The sequence below is a fragment of the Paramisgurnus dabryanus genome, chromosome 10 (genome assembly GCF_030506205.2).
Source record: "Paramisgurnus dabryanus chromosome 10, PD_genome_1.1, whole genome shotgun sequence".
NCBI lineage: Eukaryota > Metazoa > Chordata > Actinopteri > Cypriniformes > Cobitidae > Paramisgurnus > Paramisgurnus dabryanus.
The window spans coordinates 372,961-386,869 of NC_133346.1; the positions used below are offsets into that span (position 1 = coordinate 372,961).

The 13,909-nt window shown below is 38.1% G+C and overlaps 2 protein-coding genes across 2 annotated transcripts; one reads left to right on the forward strand and one right to left on the reverse strand.

The window, feature by feature from the left end:
• The first annotated feature begins 3,024 nt into the window (after positions 1-3,024).
• Positions 3,025-4,671, forward strand: LOC135739675 (bone morphogenetic protein 10-like). The gene is made up of 2 exons (XM_065257812.1): positions 3,025-3,373; positions 3,677-4,671. The coding sequence occupies exons 1-2, from the start codon at positions 3,025-3,027 to the stop codon at positions 4,669-4,671; spliced, it is 1,344 nt and encodes a 447-aa protein (XP_065113884.1).
• Positions 4,672-7,525: 2,854 nt separating this feature from the next.
• Positions 7,526-11,399, reverse strand: gal3st1b (galactose-3-O-sulfotransferase 1b). Its single transcript, XM_065257811.2, has 2 exons — positions 11,276-11,399; positions 7,526-9,310 (listed from the first exon to the last, which is right to left on the reverse strand). The coding sequence occupies exons 1-2, from the start codon at positions 11,386-11,388 to the stop codon at positions 8,179-8,181; spliced, it is 1,245 nt and encodes a 414-aa protein (XP_065113883.2). The 5' UTR covers positions 11,389-11,399; the 3' UTR covers positions 7,526-8,178.
• Between the last annotated feature and the right edge of the window lie 2,510 nt (positions 11,400-13,909).

The following is a 13,909-nucleotide window of genomic DNA, read 5'->3' on the forward strand; positions in this document are numbered from 1 at the left end:
TACAATTGACAGCATGTCTTGATAATAAGATCAATGTGTGGTAAATAAAACAGTATTTTTAACAGTAAAAAGTAGCCGAGATGAAGACGTTCTCTTTCCCAGCATTCATCCCGCAGTATTTACTCTCGCCTATTTCATTTTCTGGTCTGGTATATGTGTGATCGCCCTGAGTAATCGTAACATGAGGACCGTCACCAACATCTTCATCCTCAATCTGGCCATCAGTGACCTGCTTGTTGGGATCTTCTGCATTCCCACAACACTTGTGGACATCCTCATTACAGGTCACAATCTTATTAAAGGGGACATATGATGAAAATCTGACTTCATGTTGAAATGCTATAATTGGGTCCCCAGTGCTTCTATCAAAAAGATCAACCCAGTAACTTAGTTTTGGCAACCATTCTCTGCAAACATGAAAAAATAGCTCATTAAAATTTGGCTCCCCTTGTGATGTCAGAAAGGGATCTTATTATAACACCACTTTTTAATCTGCACTATCCAACCACAGCACTGAAATTTAGTGCAGAGAAGAACATTGACAGCACAAATGTGTTTCAATTTCAACAAACCTCCATTATGGTGATCAGTGTTTGTATTATCATCAGCTCATTTGCATTTTAAAGGACACACCCAAAACAGCACATTTTTGCTCACACCTACAAAGTGTAAATTTTAACATGTTATAATAAATTATTTGTGGGGTATTTTGAGCTAAAACTTCACATATGAACTCTGTGGACACCAAAGATTTATTTGACATAATGAAATGTCCCCTTTAATATAAACTAAGGCTGTTTCTCAATATGCATTCTTCAGTGATCTTGCGTCCTCGTGTTCTCGCTCCATGTCATCATTAACTGTCGAAGTTCAATTCCAGTTCTCAAGAACACAAGTACAGAGGACGCGTGAAAATACCCGGATGAGTTCTTGATATCAAGGATGCATCGAGTGCAGACTTGCGCGCTGAAATCTGGGGAGGTCACGTGACCAGCAGGAAGATTGACACACATCTCAATTCTCACAGTGCGTTCTGTGTTCTTGCGACCTTCTGAGTTCGTTCTTCCGAGGTCGCCTGGCAAGACCGATCTCCACGATTGCGTTCTTGGAATTGAAAAACAGACTAAAACTCATTTACTGTCCTTCGTGTCTATGTGAACTGATGGAGACATGAATGAGATGTTTATTTGCTTGTTAAAAAGCTTAATTGGCTATTTTAAATTAAAATCAACAACTGTACACTGTAAAAAGATTCCGTAGAAATTACAGTATTACTGGCAGCTGGATGCCAGTAACTTACTGTAAATTTAAATTTATGTTATTTACTGACAACAGTTTGTGCAAAGTTAAATGAACATTAAACATTAACAAGTCTCTGTCTTACAGAATAAAAATATAAAATAACAGCCTCATGGAAAGCATTCTGGGAACCCAAAATCCTCATCAACCTTTTTCTGGGTTTTTCCTTCAGATTTTGTTTCCCAGAATGCTTTGCTTGAGGCTGTTATTTTAGTTTTATTCTGTAAAGATACAGACTTGCTAATGTTTAATTTTCATTTAACTTTGAACAAACTGTTGCAGGTAATTAACATAAATTTAAATTCTACAGTAAGTTACTGGGATCCAGCTGCCAGTAATACTGTAAATTCTACGGAATCTTTTTACAGTGTATCTTAAGCATAATGATCAAAGATACAACATGAGAAGTTGTTTATTTTATCTAGCTAGCAGAACATAGGAATGAATAATAACTTATAAACATTCAGTGTGTATGGTTTTAATGTGACATCTTCTGGTTTGCATATTTCAGGTTGGACCTTCAGTGTAAACTCAGTGGTCTGTCCACGCTTCAGTCTTCACATTAGTGGCCATTGCTGTGGACAGGTAAGTATTCGGCATACATTTAGTCATTTAGCAGACGCTTTTATCCAAAGCGACATACAAATGAGGTAAACAATAGAAGCAATTATAGCAACACAAGAACAGCAATACAGATGAGCCCTGTACCAAACACACCATCACATGTACGGCATCTTTACATGTTTCGTGAATGTACAGTAATTGTGTATATGTACAGAAAATGAGAAGAAGCTATCAGACACCTGCAGTGAAGATTCATCATGAAGTCAACTCAAGTGTCAGCAACTATTCACAGCAATCTCATTTATTTAACTCACTGTCTGATTGATGCTTGGGTAAACATCATCTCCACTATTGAATAATATTACTTGAACTGACACCTCGTGGTTTCTTTTTAACATTGCACTTCATCTAAAATGTTAGATTGTATAGCATTTTCGAAAATGGTAGTTAGCTTCCATGTTATCTGTGCCGGCCATTATCTGCTCCCAAACCAGATTGGTGATCATGTTGACATGAGCAGTCTCTGTGTTGTTGTTTGCTACTGGTCCAAGAGGTTTATACCAAGTTACATTGACATGTTACCATTTAGCAGATGCAAGAGCCTTATGAAGGCGATAGTATGTAAACTTATGTAAAAATAACATTTATTTAGGCAGAGCATTCAACATGTTCCAGTAGTCACAGTTCAAACCCAAACCCAAAAATCAGCCTCAGGAGATTAAAAGCACAGCTTTACCTGTCACCTGTAGAACAAACCATGAAGATCAATGTTCAATGTAAAGTTTTAAAGTTAGTAAGTAAGTAAGGTGTTATATCTCATATGGGTTTATGAAGTGCTGAGGCCATATGTTGGACAAAGGCATGCATGGAAAGAAGATACAGGATGTGTGAGGAACCCTGTGGCCCTCACCAGCCACACTATGAAAGGCCCAGAGACCAAGTGGCAACATCTCCAAACTTGTCAGCACAAGCAGGTCGACAACGTAGTCCTGCCCTCTGCGCTCGATCACAAGATCAACAAGGACGAGACTGTTTTTCCTCCGGCACCACATCGACCTGTCAGACCGAAGGAGAAAAATCGAACAGCGAGAACGCACAGGACCTGCGCAGGTGTCCGAAACAATCTCAAATCCTCATCAGAACACATCTTTACTCTCAGCCATGACTCTTTTTGGGGTTTCTACAGTCGGGGACGTTGGCACCCTGCTGCTGCTGCTGCTGTTGTCCTCCTGGACTGGTTGTAGTCCTCTTCCATCTCCTGAAGAGCAACGCTCCATGGCGGTCGATGTCGAGGAGTCCCTTCTTCTAAAGCCAGATGAAAACGTGGCCATGCAGAAGATTCTTGGGCAATTTCTCAACATGATAAACTTAACAGAGCAGGGACCCAAGCAGAGGACACGAGACACTCGCGTCGAGCCTCCAGAGTACATGCTTGAGCTTTATAAGCGCTTTGCCACTGACCGTTCTGCCATGCCCTCAGCCAACATTGTGCGCAGTTTCAAGAATGAAGGTACAATAAATTTTTCTTTAAACAATCATATAACATAAATAATCTGAGTATTAAATCCAATGCCAGAATCTGTCAGTTTTACTACTACGACTTTTATTAACAATTATTCAACAATTTGATTGTCATTTGTCCTATTGCTTTTGTACTTCATTTTAAATTGTACGTTTAGCAATTTACAAAATTGTGAAATTATTGTTATTATTGCTGGAAAATGTACACAATTCAAAGTTTTATTTCTGCTCAGAAATAATTGGTGTCACATCATTATTAAAGTTGGATTTATGTTAACTTTTGTATTTGCAGACCACTCCACACATCGTGTGACACACAAGAGTTTGCGGACGCACCATCTTCTGTTTAACATCTCCGTCCCGCGACACGAGCGCGTCGTCACAGCAGAGTTGCGCCTTTACGCACTTCTCAAGCGAGACACGAGCCATCATATCAGCACGGGGTGGAAGGTGACCGTGTTTGAAATGCAGAGGGGTGCCCAATGCTGGAATGCCGAGGATGTCAATGACAGGGCAGGTGAGGGAGATCCGTGTGGAATGCAAGAGTTGGCAAAGAAGCACGTGAACCGTAAGGACAGTGGCTGGGAAGTCTTGGATTTGACAAATGCCATTCAGAACTGGAAGAGGTCACAAAGTCTGACCCTGAGGCTGGAGGTTCATATTGAAAATCTCAATCGTGACAATACGGCAATACCGCCGAGAAATCCGAACGGCCTGCCATTCGTAGACCTGGACATTGACAGGAATCCCAATGGAAAACACGAGCCGGCGCTGATCGTCTTCTCAGACGATCAAAGAGAAGAGCATCGGGATGGTCGTGGACGACGCGAGCGAGAGGAGAACGAGCTGCCGGGCATCAGTGGACACTGGACGGACGAGGATGAAGAGCGGGATGAGGCCTTGTTCATGCAGATGCGCTCAAACGTGATCTACGACGTCGGTCCACGTGTCCGTCGCAGCGCTAAAGTGGAAGACTGCAGAAGGACTGAGATGTATGTCAATTTTAAGGACATCGGCTGGGATAACTGGATCGTGGCCCCAGCCGGTTATCAAGCGTACACCTGCCGAGGTGCATGCAGTTATCCACTCTATGCGGATGTGACACCTACCGAGCACGCGAAAATCCAAGTGCTGCTTAATCTGAAGAGTCCCAAAAAAGCCTCGAAACCCTGCTGTGTTCCTACTAAATTAGACCCCATCGCCCTTCTGTATGAAAATAATCAGGGCGTTGTGGTTTTACAACATAAATATGAGGGGATGATGGTCGCAGAATGTGGATGCAGATAGCCTAACTGAATGAAACCAGACGAATGAAACGCCAGTGGAAGGATGTGATCTCAAAAACATCTTTCAGTTCATTTTCCACAATAAGAAAAGATTGCTGGTGGCTAACACATCAGACCCAGAGTCAGATCAGATACTGAAGGGAATGATGGGAGGACAGGGGCCGTGCTTCATGTGCATTTATACTGTTTTAATTTGCATATTTTCATTGCCCTTTTATAGTTGAACATGTTGCAATATAAAACACAACAGCATGTTTGGGTGTGGAATCTTATTTTTATTATTGTGTTTGCTTGACTTCATCATGAGTTTGTCTGAATGTGTATGTTTAGTTATTATCAGACACCTGGTAAACTGTATATACGGTGAAACGGTGTTCCCACAAAATCTTTTGACCAATGAATTTCCATGGCATGGAATGATGACTCGGTTAGGTTACTTTGTAATTATCTTATAGATTGCACGTACAACGATCGATTTCTAGCCAATTAAACATTTTAGATCTGAGCACAACTATGTATATTCCACATAAACCTTTGCAAAATATTCCTGCAAAGCACAAAATTCCCATGCATGCTGTTAGACTGGAGAAACACTGAATGGATGTGTAACGGCTCCACTTAGGGCTCGCTGCACTCTTTTGCCCTTAATGTTGCCCACATGCCGTGCGAGTCTCCTCTTCCACACAGCTGTGATAAGGAGGTGTCAAAAATCGAGAAGTGCGTACCCCCTCACTCAGGATGACTCCTCATTACAAGTGGTGTAACAGGAGAGAGCTGTCAAATTCCACAACAGCAACAGTAACCAATCATCCTTTGCTTGAACACCACCACACATTGCTCTCAATAACAGGACATCAACACTTTGAGATACTGGATATATATTAAGATGCCTAGAGGGGAGTTCACACGACCCCCAATTAACAATCCAAGCCGTTGTGTGTGGTGACTTTCAGGGAATCTCATCTTTATTGAACATCCACCCATATACAGTATCTGTGTGTGTGTGTTAAATGTGAATAAACCTGTAAATACTCAAGCAAATGTTTGCTCGCGTCTCAAATGACATTAAAAAGGTCTCAGTCAAATACAGATGCACTGATATAAAAATGTTCACCAATAGCCGATTATTCCTACTGATATCTGCCAAAACTGATAGTTTGGTGGTTATATTCTGCTACCCAGTCTCACAAAATGATGTACCTATAGTCATGTTGTTGTTTTTTTTATTTTTCGTGATACTGTCATGAATTTCCGAGGTTTTTCGTAATCGTATCACAAATTTCTGTTTATGTGTCATTGTCATGTATTGGTTGCTCAACTGCTTTTTCCTATTTTCAAACCATTTCGCTTCGGTTTAGGGTTAGATTTGGTGTTTGCATTAGGATGTCACTTTAAGTATTGGTTTATATTTTTATATTTTCTAAATTTTAAATCATTACCTGGCATTAGGGTTAGAGTTGGGTTTGGGTAAGGATGTCATTTTATGTAAATCTAACCCTAAACCGAAGCGAAAATGGTAAGAAATTAGGACAAAACACTTGAGTAACCAATACGTGAGAATGACACAACAGAAATTCGTGATTTTCATGATCACGAAAAAACGCGGAAATTTGTGACACGAAAAACAATCAAAAAATTACATGACTATAGGTACGTAATTTTGTGCGACTGGGCTGTTATATTAACTTCATTAATTAAATTTTCTGAATTTTATTCATTCATATAATGAGCATTAATATTAAACATTAAACTATTGATGTTTTTACATTTTCAATACACAGAGCCCAAATTCATAGCATTTTCCTGGCTTCTTTTGATTGACAGGATGTATCGGCCATGACTATTGGCTGTTTTTAAGCTATTGTCTGATAAGTGATTATTGGCTGATCTATGGGTGCATCTCATGAAGGTGTTACATGTCTATGTTACTGTCTGTTAAGTTTAGACATCTTATCTACGACACTAAAGTGTTTCAATGTAAAGACCTTTAGGAGCGGAGATAAGGAGCCATACTGAGAAGTCATACTGTACACAACACAACTCATATTAGACAAACTCCAAAGGATAACACGTTAGAATACTGATCCATTATTAATGAATAACTAGGAACAAATGAGTAATGCAATATTAACAATCTAAAAACTACTGTTAACTAACATGAAACTAGATTAATGAACTAGTAAGTAATAGCACACAGATGAACGTGGTAGTTTGTTATTAACTAATCATTAAATACTATTTTTCATAATTTCTAGAGAACTACTGATAAATTTCATAATTCATGCAAACTAAACAATATAGCACTATATTAACATGTTTACTACGGTAAACACAAACACAAGACTGTTTACATTATCAGTAGGTAAAAGCAGACTTGTTCTCATTGAATCACTAGAGAGGTTACTGAAACATAAAGATTCATCAATCATCCAAATTCTATACATGCAGTGTTTTTTTTTTTTATTTAACCTACCTGTCAGGTTGGTATATGTGTTATGTATGGCTCCTATCTCATATGTGAATAACCTGTGAATGGTTAGAAGACTACACTTTAAGATTAGCTTTTCATTAACTACTATATGAATAACGGTAACCCACTAGTAATGACTCAAGTGTTACTACATCCTTCGAAATACATTGTTTCAAGTTTTATTTCCATTTGCACATAAACATTTCAGTACATGTACAGAACATTTGAATTGTTGTACGTTTCTCAAGAGTCAGCTTTAGTCACAGAAAGTATATACTCTCTCTCTCTCTCTCTCTCTCTCTCTCTCTCTCTCTCTCTCTCTCTCTCTCTCTCTCTCTCTCTCTCTCTCAGGTACTCCTCTCCAGTGATTCAAATCTTTTCTCTATCCAATAGATCCTTCAGTGTGTCATAGAAAGGTGCGCTGTCCACAGCTTAGCAGACGGGGTCCCTCAGGGATCAGTGCTTGGTCCACTCCTTTTCTCCATCTACACATCATCCTTAGGACCTATCATACAGGCACATGGCTTCTCCTACCACTGATATGCTGATGACACACAGATCTTTTACTTAATTCACACTGATGATCCCACCATAGCATTACGTATTAAGCCTGCTTAGAAGGCATGACCTATCCATTCAACTTGGTAACACAACCATTACTCCTTCCAAAAACTGCCAGAAACCCTCGGTGTAGTCTTTGATGATGAACTGTCCTGATTACATTGTAAAGGCAGTGCGATCATGCCGTTTTGCGTTATACAATTTCAGGAATATATCATTGTTGCCTCCCTATGACAAATTATTGTATTGTTTCCTAATCTTTGTATGTCATTTTGGATAAAAGTGTTTGCTAAAAGTAAATGTTTCATTTAGATCTCAGTATCATAACAAAGCTAATCTCAATATTACAATTATTCAAGTTAAACATTAACACTGAATATCACATTCTGCATTGATACTATAGTAAACAGCAAAACTACAAAGAGGTCACCAAACTGAATTACAAAAATTGTGCAATACTTTTCTTCTACGACCCTTCTAGAGAGATAAAATATTGTCCGTTAACCAGCCCCATAATCTAGTCATCCACAGATTCACTCCTAAATCTGTCAAATACTGAATCTCAGGGGTCAGCATTTTCCGGCAGAGCTCACTGTACTGCTGATCTACATCCGGCCCCAGGTTGTACCCTAGTATAGTAGCTTCACCAATAGGCTCCCAGGGCTTCATGCGTTCATCTGTGATGTCTTCTGGCGCTACCGCTCCCTGACCGTCAGTGCATATGGCCTCCATTTCTGCGTTTCTCCTGCGTAACTCCCGCACATCTTCTTCCATCCGCCTCCATCCGTACGCCTCCACCCGGGCCCAGAAAGTGGCATTAAAATGTCGGTAGAGCTTCCAGTCTGCGCTGTTCCATTCCCGAGCTTTGTCCCTGAGCTCAGGGCTCATAGGAGATACTGACACGGTGCTTCTAGCATTGAGTTTAAAAAACAGCAAGTCCTCCATCTGCCAGCAAAGGGCATCTTTCAGTAAAATGAGTGACTCTTCAAAGTGGTCTGAAATTAAAACGAGTTGAAAGCGTTTGGCGATGTATTCTATACTTTGCTGCACTCGTGGATCGCCAGCTTCCAAATTATTCTCAAAGCCAAAGTCAAACAACTGCAGGTTCCTCAGATAAAAGCTGTTGAATCCCTTGGGATTAAAGTAACGTTTTGGGTTTGTGAGAAACTCTTTGAGTTTGTTTTGGCCAGGTATCCTCCATGTTTGAGGCACGTAACCTTTGTAGTAGTGAAAGGATGACTCGAAGAGCTTGGCAGGGTCTCTTAGTATGGTGAAGAAGAACGCATCAGCGGGGAGCAGCTTCTCTACCTCCAGTGCATTGAAGCGCATGTGATTGCACACAATGTTATAACACTGACCCGGTTGATAACTCTTCACTTGACTTCGAAAGAAACTAGACGGGTAGAAAAAGTCATTCCGACCATCTGGGAGTGCAAACTTTAATTTAATCTTTTCTCCAAAGCGGAAGATGATGTTCAGTAAAGTGCTGCTGGCGGTCTTATGGGTTTTCATGAACATCAGGTTGACTTTTGGCTTGCATTGAACTTTTTCGGTGGCAGAGTTATTCCAGACGTGGATGTAGGGTTGAGCACACGACGCCAAAGAAACACTTAGGATGAAAAAAAAAACAGTTACGTAATTCAATCACATAACAAGAACTTCATCACTTTGTATTGACTCTTTTGTTGTCATTATGTTTGTTTAAAGTTCTTTTGTAAAACTTATTTTGTTATTGTGTCTTTTATCTTTTATTTTATTAATGCAGTTTAAACTGGAGTGCAGATTTAAAAAACATTGTTCTTCCACTGTGGTCCATATTTACTTAAAAATGTTTAATACAAACAGTTATTATTAATATATTCAAACCTTTACAGAATTACTACTGTCTGTTAAAATTGTTCGGTGTGTATGAAGACATTCTGATGGGTAATTCATACTGAAAAAAACTTCTATGCACTTCAAGTAGCCATGTTGCATTAATTTTATCACATTTTTATATTTTTCTACTGCAATGTCTATTATTAAGTCAATTAAGTAAATTCAACCTACTATTTTAAGTTTTTACCTAAAAAAGTTGGCATAACTCATAAAAACAATAGTATATAATTGGTTAAAGTAACATAAACAAAACATTATTTTTGTTTATGTTACTTTAACTTGAACCAATTAAGTTAAACATGTTCAACTTGTTTTGCAAACTTTTTTAGGCAAAAACTTAAAATAGTCGAATGTTATAATAATGTTGTAACATTATTATAACATTTAACAAAAATGCTGCATTCAGCATTCTCACATAAACTGTGAATGGTGCATAATCCTAATTAATATGTGTATATTTATAGGACTTTATATACTCTTATTACACGGCTCTCTGGAATGCTTGATTCTGATTGGTCAGTTGAGACATTTGCAGGTTCGTTCTTTTCAAATAATAACCGCTCCAAAATAATAACGCATAGCCGGACTACTTTCACGAGTAAAATCGCTCCGCGCCAATAAAGATCAATAAAGATTACTGTCTGTTTGGCGCCATCTTGTGACAAACACTCGACAACCACGACAAGACACAGAGAGCTTACTGAGACTGAACTTGACAAAATAGAGCATGACAGCTACGAAGCCAACACACAAAAAAATACAGAATGGGCATTCAAACTTCTCAAAGACTGGCTAAAAGAGAATAAATGGAGACAAGTATGAAGCAGAGGATCTTAATAAGGTATTACGATCATTTTATGCATCTGTGCAAAGTTTCGCGGAAGGATAAAAATGTTAATTTAAAACAAATATGCCAATAAAATGTTTCAAATTCATATTCATGTCCAGTTTTTTTTCTTATGTGGCAAGTAGCCGTGTAATAAGCGGGATACAACCTGATCTCACGAATTTCCGTGGCATAGTCACGGAATTTTGTGCTCATTTTTCCGTGGCATTCTCACGGATCTCCGCACTTTTCCGTGGCCCTGCTACGGACTGTCTTTTTCCGTGGCATTCTCACGGATTGGTTACTCAACTGTTTTGTCCTATTTTCTTACCATTTTCGCTTCGGTTTAGGGTTAGATTTACATGAAATGACATCCCTACCAAAACCCAACTCTAACCCCAACGCCAGGTGACAATTGTTTAAAGTTTAGAAAATATAAAAGAATAAATCTGAAAAAATAGTATAAACCAATAGTTAAAGTGACATACTAACGCAAACACCAAATCTAACCCTAAACCGAAGCGAAAATGGTTTGAAAATAGGAAAAAGCAGTTGAGTAACCAATCCGTGAGAATGCCACGGAAAAAGACAGTCCGTAGCAGGGCCACGGAAAAGTGCGGAGATCCGTGAGAATGCCACGGAAAAATGAGCACAAAATTCTGTGACTATCCCACGGAACTTTGTGAGATCATGTTGCAGGATAATGTAGAGGCAGCCGGTAGTTATTGGGAAATAAGCCCCTTCAGTGTGATACAAGACCCTCCGCTTCGCGTCGGGTCCTGATCACACTGTCGGGGCTTATTTCCCAATAACTACCGGCTGCCTCTACATTATCCCTTACATATATAACATGTAATAATAATAATATACCTGTTTGTGGTGAGAAGTGTTGGAGCAGTAAAACAATAAAAACCCATAATGCAAATCGCAAGAGACCCCAAAATCAACTTGTGGACAAATCGTGGGTTTGACCTCCTCCCCATGTGATGTAGCCTACTCCTCCAAACCTTTAAAACAAAACTTTTCTTGTTTAAAATGTTAACACACAAAAAAGATCCAAGCTAATGTTAATAAATAAGTAATAAATAAATATTAAAATTGAGGCTTTTAATAGAATGTGCTTTGGACTCCGCAGGCACCATGTTGGAGACCACTGGCACAGATCATCCTTGACTTTAATAACACATATTTTGCACATTTATTGTGATTCAGAATATAGCCTAACAGTCGATCCTGCAGTATTTTGTTATTTATATAGTTACAGACAATATATCACTATTAAAACTGGTGAATAATCAAAGAATGACTTTGAAAAGTGAAAAGCACTACTTCGCCTACTATATAGTATGGAAGTATGCGGTTTCAGACGCAGCGTTTGTTCTCGTATAAGCACTGCTCTCAAAACTCTCTTGTGATATTTCGATGTTACAGGCTGATAGATCTGTGCAGCACCGCTGAAGTTTACACTTTAATGCAGGGGTGGGCACTTCTGGTCCTACAAAGTTTAGCTCCAAGGTACTGTCTGTCCGAGGTAAAGATGTCTGCATTCATGTCTTGATGGTTTCAGAAAGTAATTTTCATAAAGAAAGTAATTTGAGTTCAGATTTATACATGTTTGTTGATATTTAAATTGCAATAGTATTTACAGGTCTTCGTCCAAGCTCTTGTCCTGTCCAGGCTGGACTACGGCAATGTGCCATGTGTGTTCTTTCTCTATTTTGTCCTTTCTCTTTATCTGTACATTTCTTAAAAAAAATACTAGACTTGATGATACTATTTTCAGTGCACTTATGTATTGCTGTTCTTGTGTTGCTATAATTGTTTCTTTTCTTTACCTCATTTGTAAGTTACTAAATGAACAAATGTAAATGTAATTTAATTTGTTTATATTTGCCTGTTCATAAACAAAGCTCACCGCAGTAACGTCCGACAAATACTTGCTTTCTCTCTAGCGTGACCGTGGCTTAATGCAACCTTTTATTGTAACATATGCTATATTGATAAATCACCAGGTTTATGATTGTTTCTATGTTAACACATTATTGGCAAATACACTTAATGGAAGCCAAAAGTACAATTTAAGGGACAGTTATATTATGCATAAATAACATTAGCTGAAGTACAATGTCATTGAAACAAAATTTTGATTATGGCAACAATATTCATATATTTCTGTTGTGTGTTTCAGGGGGGAAATTTGATGAATGGTCTTTATATAAGAATACTTTGTGCACTATTTGTACAGGAAACGAACTTTGTGTTTACACAACAAACAGACGCACAACACAACCTTTAATCTTATTACAATTTTGTGTTATTCTCCAGCTATATGCTAGTCCCAGACTAAAATACATGTCTATTTAAAAACATCTTGCACTGACATATCTTAACATATATCAGTACCATACTGTTTCTTAAGGTTTGTTTGTCAAAACTGCTTAAATGTCCTACTATAACTAAGACCTAGCCCTGGATTAATCTAAACCCTGTACGTGAAACTGCGTCTTAATGAATTAAACAACTTGGTCTTCTTTTAAAATCAGTAAATAAATTACAAACGGTCGCTATAATATCCAAAGGCATGTTGATTTTAGGGTATGGATCTGTGCAAGTCCTTAATAGAAACCTACACTTTTGTACAGTTTTACAGTAGAGGCTCATCAGTTAATAAAAAAAAACATTCAGCACATCACACTCATGCATATTCAAAGGATTTGTTTAAATATACATTTGAACAATTATAAGCAATATTCAACTAAATATATTTATGAAATATTTTCAAGACAGTGTTGATAGTTCATTCTGTATATCAATCTTGATCCAGTCTTACCTGATTATACTGCTGGTTAGTTAGTTGTTGAATCAGGATGGAGAAATGAATCATTATGATCAGAGATTCTGATGACAGTGTGTGGTACAAAACATCATGTTGTCATTATTAAATATGATCTATTTCTTAATCTAATCTCCAGTAAGAGGAATTTCCACCCTCTTTACTCTGTGATGTGACTCTTTAAACCTGTTTGATGGGGGCGGGACCATTTATCTACTGTCCAATCAAAATCTTCATGCCAACTGCAGGGACACTGGATCTATGGCATCATGAAGCACCCTTTATTTTTAACAATGTATGTTATCAAAAGGATTTTGTGTCTGTACACATTATAAACTGGAATGTCATTTATATTCCTATTGTGGTTTTATTGATTAAGGTGTCTGTCACTGAGCAACACTGTCCACTTTGATTTTATCAATGAAGGGTTTATGTTTATTGTTGTATTGTGTGGTTAAAGGTGAATCCTCTAATGTGGGTGATCACAAGATGCACCTGCATGTTTTACACACCCATGTCATGTTATGTTCTCTTGTGATGTGTACATGTTTGCATATTAATACCTTAAATGTATTTATGCACTAATATTTATTGTTTTATTTAATAATGATGTAAGAATGTAAAGAATCATTTAGCAGATGATTTTATCCAAGTGACCTGGAGTAACATAA